Source organism: Myxine glutinosa, chromosome 10 (assembly GCF_964187855.1).
Source record: "Myxine glutinosa chromosome 10, kmMyxGlut1.1, whole genome shotgun sequence".
NCBI lineage: Eukaryota > Metazoa > Chordata > Myxini > Myxiniformes > Myxinidae > Myxine > Myxine glutinosa.
This window is the reverse complement of record NC_136270.1, coordinates 6,064,136-6,077,663: the sequence shown is the minus strand read 5'-3', so window position 1 is coordinate 6,077,663 and position 13,528 is coordinate 6,064,136. Positions and strand designations below refer to the sequence as shown.

General features: G+C 42.5%; 1 protein-coding gene across 5 annotated transcripts in view; it reads left to right on the top strand.

Annotated features, from left to right (window-relative positions):
• The window catches only part of MEI1 (meiotic double-stranded break formation protein 1), a 151,805-nt gene that overhangs the window by 102,557 nt on the left and 35,720 nt on the right, over positions 1 to 13,528 (top strand). For all 5 annotated transcript variants that reach the window (XR_013624660.1, XM_068127124.2, XM_078785284.1 and 2 more), the window contains exons 18-22: positions 470 to 564; positions 2,093 to 2,255; positions 2,364 to 2,511; positions 7,980 to 8,270; positions 8,628 to 8,820. Coding sequence is in view for 4 of the 5 variants with exons in the window: in XM_068127124.2 (XP_067983225.2) it covers positions 470 to 564; positions 2,093 to 2,255; positions 2,364 to 2,511; positions 7,980 to 8,270; positions 8,628 to 8,820 (890 nt within the window). In the remaining variant the exon portion in view is untranslated. The remainder of the gene's footprint in view (positions 1 to 469; positions 565 to 2,092; positions 2,256 to 2,363; positions 2,512 to 7,979; positions 8,271 to 8,627; positions 8,821 to 13,528) is intronic.

Below are 13,528 nucleotides of genomic sequence, written 5' to 3'. Positions count from 1 at the left end.
CTCTATTGCCTCGTAAAGTTAGGATGTTCGATTTCATATATATATATCTTAAAGCATCATAATATATGTTTTCAACTTTTTTGTTTTTGGCCTAGTCAAAATTATACTTTTCTCAGTGTTCACTAAGATGGATGATATTATGGTATTCTGTTGGACAATGCCATTTTCCATTCAGTTTCCATTTATTATCTTTGTCACAGAATTGTTATTTTGGTTCTATGGCCCTCCCATCCTATTATATGCTTTTCCATCCCATCCATCACCCATGCTTGACGGGTATATCCGCTAGTTTATAATCTTGTATGATTTTATTATTACTGCTCTCCCTAAAAGTAGTTGCATGGGGAAACCATTCCCAAACTTATTTAACAAAGAAAATAGTGCTCATTTATTTTAATAAATGCTCATGTTTTTATTCTGACCCATCTTCCAAATAAACACATGACTTTGACTTCACTTTTAATGGCAGGAATGCATCTCTGAATGCCATATGCTCGAAGTTTCTCTGCAAGCTCTGTCTGATATTGCTGCCACCTGACAAACTACCTCCATTTTTGCAACGTGGTATGCACAAATATCCACATAATTTTTACTCCACAAAATGATGGAATTTTTTACACTCACACACACCCCCTTCTCTTTATTCTATACTGTTTTGTTTTGCTAAATATTTTAGGTACAGAGACCCAGGATAACAGTATTCAAACGTGAACTCGGACTTGCTATGACTGGATTGCATCACTGATCAGAACATAAAAAAAAGGAATGATGACAACAGAGGTACACAAAAGGATAAAAAAGATAAATTGCAAATTTTTTCTTTTTTTTCTTTACGGGATTGAGGTTAATGGAAGAACAAGGTAGAACTGACAGTGAGACAGTAAGATGGTTAGGTTAAGAAAACTTATTTGGGGGATTGAAGATCATGGGTCAGATTTGGCGATGACAAGAGATGGTTGTGTACTGCTTCCTTGAAGCATGGAGGGAAGAGTGAGACAGAACAGCCTCTGGATGGTGATTCCATAGATGGGAATAGCGAGAAATAAAAGAGTTGAGGTGTGCAGTCAGCCCGGATTTTGGAATATTTAACCGGGAGTGGGTTACTGGAAGAACTCATCATCCTGGAGTATATAAGAAGGGTCATTGGACTGAGAGAGTGCAGGGAGCGATATCGGAAAGTCGACGGTCGAAAGAAAAACACAGAGACACAGATGTGAGGGCAACAGACCTTGTGCTTCAACCTCAGCATGGGTGATTCCAATAATTTTGAGAGCTTTAAATCCACATAATCTAGCAGACACTGCGATGATGGAGCGCCATCTTATAGTGAAGAGCAGTACAGTACTCCATTGAGCCATGGAGAAATACCTTGCAGACTGTAATTAGCTCTGATTTTCCAAGGAAAGACTTGGATCAACAGAGGATGCCCAGTCTTTGGCTGGCTTTGGAGGCTAGCTTTACTATGTGGTCAGCCTAGTTAAGGTCATGCCTGATGGTGAGAAGTTCAAGAGCCTGAAGGTAATAGATGGGTTTGTTTGACGATCCTTCCAGAATGAAAGGGTGAGACTGAGATTTTCCAGGTTTGAAGGGCACGCTCCATGTATCAGTCTAATGTGTAATAATCATTTCGGGATCCTCAGAGAGAAATGCAGTTGCTGTCTGCCTATCAGACAGATGGAGTACTGTATGACACCATGTGTAGTCATTTGCATAAAGAAAGAGAGGGTTTTCCAGAGCATCAGAGAGGTAATTTTGTATCGGTTAGGAACAAGACTAGGGTCAAACCACATTGTAACATAAAGCCAAAAATGTTTTCAGTTTTCCCCCTTTCCTCATCATTTCATTCAACCCTAAAGTTTTAAACAACGTTATTTTCTACCCATAATGGCAGTACACCCACTTGTCATGCTTGAGCATCACTACAAATGAAAAATATATCTTCACTTTCATGATTTCTTACTTTGTGAGGACAAGTAGGACCACTGAATAATAATAATATTTGATATCAGAAGTATATGCTATTCATTGTTTCAGAAAATTAATGTTGTGATCTTTTGCAGATATTTGTACAGTATTCTTTATTGTTTCTCAGAGTGGAAAGTCTTGTTTGAAGTGCTTGAGCGAGGAGTCCCTCAACTGACTGCTACGCTGCCCGAATTGCTTTTGCTGCTGCGAGTTGGCTATAACCCATCCATTTTTGACCTGCAGCTTGCTTTGATAGTGTTACTGTGGATAGCACAAATGAAAGAAGAGAGGTAAGTTCTCTTGTTACCAGTCACGATAAATTGATTTTGCCATTGTTCATTGCACATGATGTTGATGATCCAATAGAAAGTTTACTGTTGTATGACGTTATATTCCAGGATCATAGAAGATGCTGTTTTGCTTGAATCTCTGCAGCAATTTGTGCTTTCATTGCTCGGTATCAATGTTACAGCTCCTTGCTTTACCCTCCGGATCCTGTTCCACCTTCTTTCAACCTCTGAACACGGCTGCCCTGAGATGAATCCTGTGAGCATTATATTCCCTCCAACGTTTTGTTGCTTTGTGCAGAAGCTGTGACCTTGTGCACCTATCTTTTTCTTTTTACTTGGTACACCTGGTGTTGGCTTAATGGTTAGGGTGGCGGGCTTTGGATCTTAAGGTCTTGAGTTCGAATCCCGTTGAATTAATTAATTAATTAATTGACAGACTGCTCATCCTTCCGAGGTCGGCAAAATGAGTACCAGATAACTGGTTATAGAGAGGCATTGCATCAGCAGCAGACGCGCCCACAGAAAAATGATGCAACCAGCAGCCGGGTGGCTGCACACGAACCACCCACCACCACTTGGTACATTAATGTAGTGGCTTTGGGCTACCCATGAGACTTCCAAAAGAAGCTTTTTGCAATGTTGAGCTCATCATACCTTCTACAACACATAAGTGTAAAGGCTTTTCCACAAATATTGTGGGGGAAAAAACTCAGAAAACGACGCATAAACATAAAGTGAAAAAAAGAGAAATGGTCAGAAGAAAGAATAAAACACTGAAGAATATGACAAACTCTTTTTTTTAAACCCTCAAGGGAATGAAAAAACAAATAAACAGAAAAACTTAGAAAAAAAAATGAAATAAAAACCCAGAAGAAAAGTCTTGGGAAGACACTTGTTGCAGCAAGCACTGTGATGGGATTCAATTTGTGCTCTATTGCCTCGTAAAGTTAGGATGTTCGATTTCATATATATATCTTAAAGCATCATAATATATGTTTTCAACTTTTTTGTTTTCGGCCTAGTCAAAATTATACTTTTCTCAGTGTTCACTAAGATGGATGTGAACTTTTTGGAAAGTCAGAAAAGGCCAAAATACAGAAATATTATTTTTTTTAAATTCAGAAAAACCAGAAAATGAGAAACAAGAAATTTAATAGAAAACCCTCCAAATGAAGCGAAAAAACTCAGAATTTATTTTTGAGAAAACATAAAACCGCAGAAAATCTGAGGGAAAATTCTGAAAAAATAATGTGGGTTTGGTGAGGTGACAAAAAACAAATCTGAAAATACTGAAAGCATGAAAAGAAACTGAAAAAAAAAATGAAAAAAACCCCTCCAGATTCAGCAAAATAAAAAACAAATAAAATCAGAAAAATACAAGAAAATATATTTTTAAATGTAATAGTGCAGATCGCAACTGTGACCAATTAGCATGGGGATCTCACCATATGATGTGGTGACTGGTGGATTGTTGTTGGTGTGAATTAAAATTGTGCGAGGTATTTCCACTCTCCCTAGAGACAACACTATTGGGTTTGTAAATACGAGTAAGTAACAACTTGTCTGTCCATGAGTGTGCAGCAGATAAAATTTGTCACGAAGTGTCAGATTTGAGATTTTTATACTTTTTTTTTTGTATACAAGATCGAGGCTCGTGTAAGAGCTAACTTGTTTCCAATTGGTCCACGCTATTATTTATCCCCTTGGTAAGATTGTTTAGATATATATGCCCATAGGAAGTTGAGCTGGCAGGATGGCCTAGAGGTATGCACACTCACATTTGAGCTGTCTAGCCTGGGTTTGAATCTCGACCCAACTATAAACGGTCGTCTCGGTGTTTCACAAGCAGGTTGATTCAATGTGTGTGCAGTCCCTCGGATGGACGTTAAACTGGGTGTCCCGTCTGCCGGTATTACTTGGACGTTAAAGATCCACAGTGGCCTTTGCGAAGATTAGGCAAGCTATCGTAGGGGAGCACCCTGACAAAATTCCAAATTCCTGCCCCAACTTCTTTGTCAGAATGGCAACAAAGGTGGGTTGAAAAGTCATAATTGTACTCTGGGTGTGTACTGGAAGGTTTTAGGTGACAAAAACATTTTAATGTCCTGGGGCTTGAGCGTTGAGGGAGGACCCCAATTCTCTCTATGAATATACGAGTATGTATGGCATAGTGTCATTCCATGTGGGAGCAGGTATTAAAATATGCCAATGTGATGGAATTCTCCTCGACATGAGGACACGTTCTTCGTGAGCAAAATCATTGGTGTATCGCAGGCATGTTCAGCTGTTGAATTAATACCAGGTGGGGTTGACCCAGCCTGTCATCCTTCCGAGGTCGGCAAAATGAGTACCAGGGTACTGGGTCTTCTCTCATGGAGGTTGGTGGCAGGATTTGCACTGCGGCCGCCGTAACAACAACTCATTCCGTAGCACACGCAGAGGTGTGTGTCGGGATGGTGCTGAGGAGTCGTCCAAGGACGCAGCGAGGTGCTGATCCAGCGTACGCTCCTATATATATATATGGGCCGGTGCTTCTGCCTCACACCGAGCTGGTCTTCACGCTGTTGAAACCAAAGCTTTCAGAATCATTGGAATCTCCCGCGATGAAGCTAACTCCGAGGGCCTTTCACTCACTCACCGCAGGCAGGTAGGTGGTCTTTCTGTCTTCTACCGACTCCTCTCCGGCCTTGCTCCCCCAGCTCTCTCTGGGCTCTGTCCCCCAAATATTCCTACAGGTCGCACAAGATCTGCCAGCAACCCTCTTATGGTTAAACTGCCAAAATCAAGACTCTCTGCTCACCTTCACTCCTTCATTCCTCTTTTCTCCCGCCTCTGGAACAAACTCCCCCACTCCCTTCAATCCCACTCCTCCCTCCAGGTCTTTAAAACAGCTGTTCACCACCATCTCTTATCTTCCCCCATCCAAAACCTTGATCTTTTCTACCCCCGATAATTCACCCCAGATCCACTTTTTTTTGAAATTCCAACTTTTTTCCTGGAAGTTCTTGCAGTGTTCATATGTTTTATACCCCTCCCACCTCCCTCCAAGCCCTCTCCCTCCCACAGATCTCTCGATGTCCCTGCTGTCAAATGTTGTGTTTGTGTCCTTCCCCCTCTCTCCCCATCTTGTCTACCACTCCCCTTATTATATGTTTTATGTGTCGGTTTGACTTTTTGTGTGATTAATGTTAGCTCTTTCACGAGCCTCGATCTTGTGTACTAGTCAGGTTCACTATGTCAATAAATTATATTTCGTTCAAAATCATGGTAGATTAGCAAACATATACATTTTTGGAAAGGTTATAGCATAAGGAAACTAAAAATCAATGTTTACATTTGGAGAGATACCTGTATGGCGGCCATTTTGGATTTTCAAAATGGCCACTGTAAAATACATATTTTGTTCTATTTCTGCCTCTAATTACCCTAAAAACCTTTTAAAATATACTAAACCTATATTTTCAGGGACAAGGAATCCAATGAAAGTATCAAATTAGTGCTATGGGGAATGGTAAGACACGAATCAAAGGTTTTGAATTGCAAAATACTGTCTTTATATTCGCGATAAGTTGCATAATCAAATACATGTTATCATTTTGTACAGGCAGTTAATAACATCAAAATGTGTCACAATAATTCATATCACCAAACATACACAGGCAGTCAGCAAAATCATATATACACATGCAGTCAGTATAACTTCACATCTACACAGGCAGTCAATGACAAAATATACACAGGCAGTCAATGGCATCAAACATACACGATTACAGAATATGCCATTTAGAGTTCGTCATCACTGTCCTGTGTGTCGTATCCGACAATATAGTCCGCATCGTTTTCACAGTCCGTTCCACACAAGCAAAGGTCGGTCAAATTGATTGGCAAATCGAATTGGTCGAATGGTCGATCGAATCGAATTCGATGAATCGAAATGAATCGATCGAATTGGTCGAATGGTCGAATGGTCGATCGAAGCGATTGGTCGAATTGGTCGAATGGAATTGGTCGAATTGGTCGAATGGAATTGGTCGGAATTGGCAAATGTAAACATTGATTTTCAGATTTTCCATGTAATAACGTTTCCAAAAATGTATAGGTTTGCTAATCTACCATGATTTTGAACGAAAAAACATAGTGAACCTGACTATACAAAAAAAAGAAAAAAATCCAAATTTTGGCCTAAATCAGCTTCACTCAAACATCAGACCTGGTCAATGAAACATCAGCTTCTCCTTGCTTCCCATGGTGTTTGGCATACCTAAATAAACGTCCTGTTAATTTCATCCATTGATCTACCTGTCCGCCAACACAGATTGACACTAACCTTACCAGCAAGACTAGTTCTTCATTACCCTGCACAAACGAAGCGAAAAGGGGGAATTAAGCAATTGGTTCACTTCTGTCTGTCTGTCTGTCTGTCTGTCTATCCACAAACGTCAGTTTATGCTTGAGGAACAACTTAATTTCAATTGAATGTTATATTTTGAACACGAATCGCAACATGAAGCAGAAAACGAACCTGTAGTTTAGCTTTACTCTGGCTCTGAATTCGATCACATGAAGAGAGAGGAGTGAGATAATGGCTCCGCTTCAATATTTGGCTACGTCCTTCCATCCGTCAAGAATGAAGAAGAACCTTTCTAACCCACATTGTTGAATTCTAAAGGGCTCTAAAGGATCATTGTCATGGGTTCTAAAGGCTAATTCTAAAGGGTAATTTTGATGGGTTTTAAAGGGTAACTTTAAAGGGTTCTAAGAGGTAATTCTAAAGGGTTTTCTTTGTTTCTAGGCTTTGCCTATTTCATATTAAAAATGCCAAACTGAACCACTTCCTTCGGACATGGGTGTGATTTTTCTTACTCCGTCTGCCTGCCAGCAGTCAAACAAAATTGAAAATCATTCCAAACAGGAAACATACTGCTTTTAAGGATGTCATAAAGGACACAAACAACAGGCATGAAGAGCTAGTGTAACATGTTAAATAAGGTGGTGTAAAATAATCCATCAACGGCAGTAAACTTCCGAATTTCTTTTGTTTCTAACACCTTTAAAATCTCAATTTTATTTCGATTGAATTATATACTTGAACTTTGTACCACACAAATCACCTTTTTGGCACTTTTAAAACCCTTCTGTTTCGCAGTACTTTGACAAAATATTACGGCATTTTACGTCCTCACGACCCATCAATTTTTCGTTTCGTCGACTCTGCCCATGTCCTTATTCAGCAAGACAGTGCGGGGTAAGGTGTTCTATGAACTCTCTAGTTATATTTGTGACGTCATTTGTCTTCAAAGTTTTCACGTCAATTTGTTATCAATCATTGTTTTGAAATCTGGTTCACAATGTAGTTTTGTGAAGAGGGCTTTTGTTTTGCCGTTGATTCTTCATTTGGCCTGGCCAACCTGTTTTTGAAACACTTCGGCCAATAACTTTTCTTGGCTGACCGAACCTACACGATCAAGCTGGTAATAATCAGGGCAATTATATAAGTAGTAGTTGTAATAGTTGTAATCAGTAAATGCTGGTTTCGTTCTTTGTATTGTTTATTATTTAAAAGTGTAAATGTGATTGATTTATTTGTTCAATCGCTTTTTTCGTGTCGGAGAGAACTTGCTTAACTGGTTAGCTTTGAGGGATAAATCATTTTGTGTTATTCCACTTGCAAACTGAAACTTGTCCTTACTTTGAGTAATGTTTGGTGTATGTTTCCACTTATAGAGTCACATATCTTCACTGCTATACTTACTGCCAACACCCATCGACATTGCTGCCATCTATATTCATCGGCCTTCCTTCCTCAGTTTCGTTTTTCACTATGAGAGACTTGTTTCAGTACTGGGAGTTGACTTTGTGTGCCATTGGTTGGAGCATATGGAATTTACTCCTGATCTCCCTGTTCTTCACACACACGTCGTGATGGACCTCTCTCAACCAATACGTTCTGAATACCACATGGCAAGAATGCTGTCTCTGGTTCAAAGCTGCCCGTTGGCCATTAGTGTTGTAATGGTGGGTGTATATTTTTGGGAATGGATGGGGAATCCAAGTTACTTCTGCTTTATCCTTGGAAGGGGGTGCGAAAAAAATTGAAAATTTATTCACTGGGTAAACAGTGTGTGTGTGTGGTGTGTGTGTGTGATGTAAGTTATTGTTGGTTGCTATCTCCACATGTGGGTGGGTTTCAGAGATGGAATGCAGACCTACCAGATCTCAAAGTATCCACCAGCTTTAATGTGTGTGCATGTGCCTATCCCTGTGTGTATATGATATGTATAATATGTCACATATAAATATGTGTGCATATAATATACAGTTCAACATGTTATGTAATGTATAATATACAGTATAACGTGTGTGTGTATGCAGGAAGTGGTGTGCAAAGGGGAGATGTGTGTAGCACAAAGAGCACTACACTTGGTGCAAAATGCAGTTGCAGATGGTAGTCACAGCACCACCAAAAAATGGGGAGTATGTATGTCAGAGATTGGCAGCACGAGTCCTTTAGCCCAAACCTTACATGGCGTCCTCTTGATTATTTTGCAAAGATTTGATCATGCAGGTATGATAATCTATGTATTGATTTAATTTACATACTTCATTCATTTGCATCTCGGAACGTTAAATGATTTAATTCATTCACCTAAACATATTACACTGACAAATTCCCCAAACTTGTGTAACTGAAAAAACAATGTACAAACACAGGTTTTGTTACCTTGTGGATGTTTTTTTTGGCTGTAAACATAGTAAAGGCCTTGAAACAGTTGCAATGCTGGAGCTGTTTAGCTGGGCTCTAACTATCCGGTGCTGTAAGACGTCTGTTGCGCAGACTGGTGACTTGGATTACTTGTCCTGCGATTCTGTTGTGATTCTTGGTCGACCAGAACGTTTCCTATCCGCATTTTTACCAGTTTCGTTATGTCGTTTAATGGCACAAGCAACTGCATTTACTGACAATTGTAATTTTTTTTTACTATTTGGCTCACGAATTGGCCTTCTTTTTCCTGATCTCTGATCATCAATTTGGTTTCAGACCAGGTCACTCTACTCTGGACATGCTGCTTCTGCTGTCTCAACAATGGATGGAGGTCCTCAATGCCAAACAGAAAATCAGAGCTGTCTCCCTTGACATATCACGTGCCTTCGATACGGTCTGGCACCCAGGTCTGCTCACCAAACTCTCCTCCTATGGTATCCATGGAAATCTCCATGCATGGCTTGCGGACTTCCTCTCTGGTCGTAGTCAACGTGTGGCCCTGAATGGATTTCTCTCATCTCCCCTTCCTGTTCAGGCTGGAGTTCCCCAAGGCAGTGTGCTGGGCCCTGTGCTTTTTCTGGTCTTTATCAATGATCTCTCCGACTCTCTGGAAAATCCTCTCTATCTCTTTGCTGATGACTCCACTCTCTGCCGCTCCATTCCTCTTCCCTCAGATCGGCAGTCTGCAGCCTCCTCACTCTCTGAAGACCTGGACAAAATCACAGACTGGTCAAACAAGTGGAACATGTCTTTCAATCCTGACAAATCTCACTCTCTTACTATGTCTCTCCGAAAAGATCGACTGGACAACCCTCCCATCTACTTTCTCAACAATCCTCTCCAAGAAGTTCTGTCGCTCAAGCTTTTGGGTCTCACTATCTGCCATGATCTTTCTTGGGAAAACCACATTTCCAAGCTGGCCTCCAAAGCCAGTCGCCGACTGGGCATCCTCCGTCGTGCGAAGTCCTTCCTCGGCACACCTGAGCTCCTCACCACATACAAGGCTTTCATCCGCAGCTCAATGGAATACTGTTCTCCCCTGTGGGCTGGTGCTCCTGCCTCACACCTGGCTCGGCTTCACGCTGTTGAATCCAAAGCTTTCAAAATCATTGGAATCTCCCGCGATGAAGCTACCTCTGAGGGCCTTTCACTCACTCACCGCAGGCAGGTAGGTGGTCTTTCTGTCTTCTACCGACTCCTCTCCGGCCTTGCTCCCCCAGCTCTCTCTGTGCTCTGTCCCCCAAATATTCCTACAGGTCGCACAAGATCTGCCAGCAACCCTCTGATGGTTAAACTGCCGAAATCTCGGCTTTCTGCTCACCTTCACTCTTTCATTCCTCTTTTCTCCCGCCTCTGGAACAAACTCCCACACTCCCTTCAATCCCACTCCTCCCTCCAGGTCTTTAAAACAGCTGTTCACCACCATCTCTTATCTTCCCCCATCCAAAACCTTGATCTTTTCTACCCCCACTAATTCACCCCAGATCCACCTTGTTTGAAATTCCAACTTCTTTCCTGGAAGTCCTGGCAGTGTCCATATGTTTATACCTCTCCCACCCCCCCCCCCCCCTTCACATGCCTCCCCCCCAAAGCCCTCTCCCTCCCACAGATCTCTCGATGTCTCCATGTCTCTCGGTCCCTGCTCTCAAATGTTGTGTTTGTGTCCTTCCCCCTCTCTCCCCATCTTGTCTACCGCTCCCGATGTTATTTGTTTTATGTGTCTGTTTGTCTTTCTGTGATTAATGTTCGCTCTTTCACGAGCCTCGATCTTGTATACAAAAAAAAAAAAATTTTTTTTTACAATTGCCTGTCTTTTTTTTGGCGTTAGCTGTGCTTTGGCACCCATGTTCATGGAGGGTAGAGGTGGGGGCGGGCGGTTGTCGACAAGGCATGCCAGGCCACACTGCTAGGTAATGTCACAAATACATGTCGATCGGCATGATACCAGATTCCACGAACATGGTCTTCAGCCTCAGCAAAGCTATTGTATTTAGCGTGGTCTTCAATCCCACTGAAGCTTGCTTCCACTCCTCTTTGGCAGGGTGGAGTGGATAAAAGCCCTCTAAGCTGCATGACCAAGCCGTGTCCCAAATGCATGCCATTCAGCATGACACCGGGCTCCATGTGCGTGGCGCTCGGTTGCCCTTTTCGGCTCGGTCTTTGCTCCCATCTGAGCTGGTGAATTTGGCGCATTCTTCGATATCACCGAAGCTAGTTCCCATTCATCCTCTGTGGGAGGGAGTTGACAGAGCCCATCAAGCTGCCCATCAAGCGCCACAAACGCATGTCGAATGGTTCGTCACCAAGCTCCACGTGCGTGGACCTCTTTCCCACCGAAGCTGCCACCCTCATCGTGATCTTCGCTCGCATTGAAGTTGCTCTATTTTGTGCGGTCTTTGGTCCTATCCATTCCCGAGGCGCCACTTTCCCCTCAGCACAATCTTAGATGTGTGCTTTTGTGTGTCCATTCACATCTATATATTTTCACTTTAAATTTTTTTTCGCTGCAACCGCTTATCCGATCGATGTGCAACTTTAGACATAGGAGTGACTCTCCATGTAGAATATTTTATTCATAACTCTGATGTCATAGGTCACATAGTATGGCAGCCATATTGGATTATAAGAAAAAATGTGGACATCATCTTCTCTGAAACCGCTCCATGAAAACAACTTGGCATGTGTCATCAACTCCCCATGGGTGATAACCATGACATAATTGGTAAAGTCGTATTCCAGACATACTTGGTCGAATCAAAATCTTTATCCAAAAAATCTGAAGCATCATATATTTGATTTACGACTCGATGTGAGTGAAGAATTAAATTTATGACATCATAACGCATGCCAAGAAACTGTGACATAATAAGGTGTATGGTTGATACGGGTACATGGCTCTTATTAGCAGTATGCGATAATAGTAGCGTGTTCAGTTAACAATGGTATTGTCATGACCGTGCCGATAAAGACTGGCCTCGGACGAATGATTGATCGAGCTTACCTCCGAGGCGTTCAGTCCAACTATGGCAGTGTTATTTATATGCGCGTGGGAGTAGTGGAGGGTAGCGAAGCTTACCTGGACGGACGGGTGCAAAGCGGGTTTTCCGAACCACCAACAAATAAACGGGACAGGACAAGGAATGAAAGTTCAACAAATAAAGGATTTAATAAAGATAATGCCAGGGAACAATAAATGCACGGTACTAAAATTCCTATTTGGGGTGCCCCCATACGGACTCGTAAAACAGCACAAGGGGATAAATAAATGGAAAATAAATGTGTTTGTGTGGTGTGTACTCCGTTTTGGGCAGCCCTCAAACGGGGCCCCGAGTCCGTGCGCGGAAAAGCAGGTCCTGGCACGAAGTCCGTTCTATCGCCAGCCACATAACGTGAAGCGAGCAGGCCCTCGTTCCGTCCTTGTCCCACGCTCCACAACACACTGAGGGTCTCTCAGGCGCACCCAGCCATCACGAAGCCAGCACCAACGAATCGGCGATAGGATGCGTCCTCTCCTCCACACAGCCAGGAACAGAGCTAGCGTGTGAATGCCGCCAAGAGTGAGCCCGCACTGCTACCGCATGCAACGAGGACCCAGCGCAAGAAGAGAGCACGAACTGTGACCGCTTGCGACCACATCCACGAAGCAAGAGAGATACAAATGCCGGGACATGTCCTTTTTACCCTCGGCCTCGAACGTTCCATGATGACGTCCACGCACGCTCAAATCAACGAATGCCATCTAATTGCTCCATCGCCCTGACCAATCATCACCTTTCGGGGCGGGGCCTCATGACCCTGCTTGTTTGGTGTTGCGATGACTCGGTTGGCAGCGCCAGCGGTATTTGAATGTCCTGGTTCCGGTTACTTTATTTCATGTTTATAATTACGCGCTGATTGCTTGGCTGGTAGTGTGTGTAGTGTAGTGTCAAAAGGAACAAGGGAAAAATCACAGAGGTCATTTACATACAGGGGATTTACCCTTAACCCTAAGCTACATATAGCACAAGAGCCACCCTCCATATGGCCACACGTCAAACTTAATCCGAACACGCGGAGCTGACTTAAGTTACTGGTTTCTTCTTTTTCACGACAGTCGGAGCACACTACCCTATACAATCCTACCTGGCCCTGAGGTACTTCATTGCCTATCCCTGATAAACGTAACAGTATTTTTGTTCCGAATGAGCGCGTGAGGCAGCGACACAATGCACTCTACTGAGTGCTGTTCTACTTTTTTTTTGGTATTTGTTTGCTTGTTTCTTTCTGTTTTTGGTTCATGAGTTATCAAACAGAGTGACCACTATATTCGTCATGGGTGTGTGTCTGTGTGTCTGTCTGTCCGCAGCATAACTACCCGATGATATCATCCGATCTTGATGAAACTTGGGTGGGAGGTTGATATCATAATCTAGTTGTGTCCTGTGCCCAGTGGGCGTATTGCGCCCATTGTGGGCGGAGCGACGCCCGAAAAAATGTCTTTTTAGGGGTTAATCGAGTTCAAGCTACATCT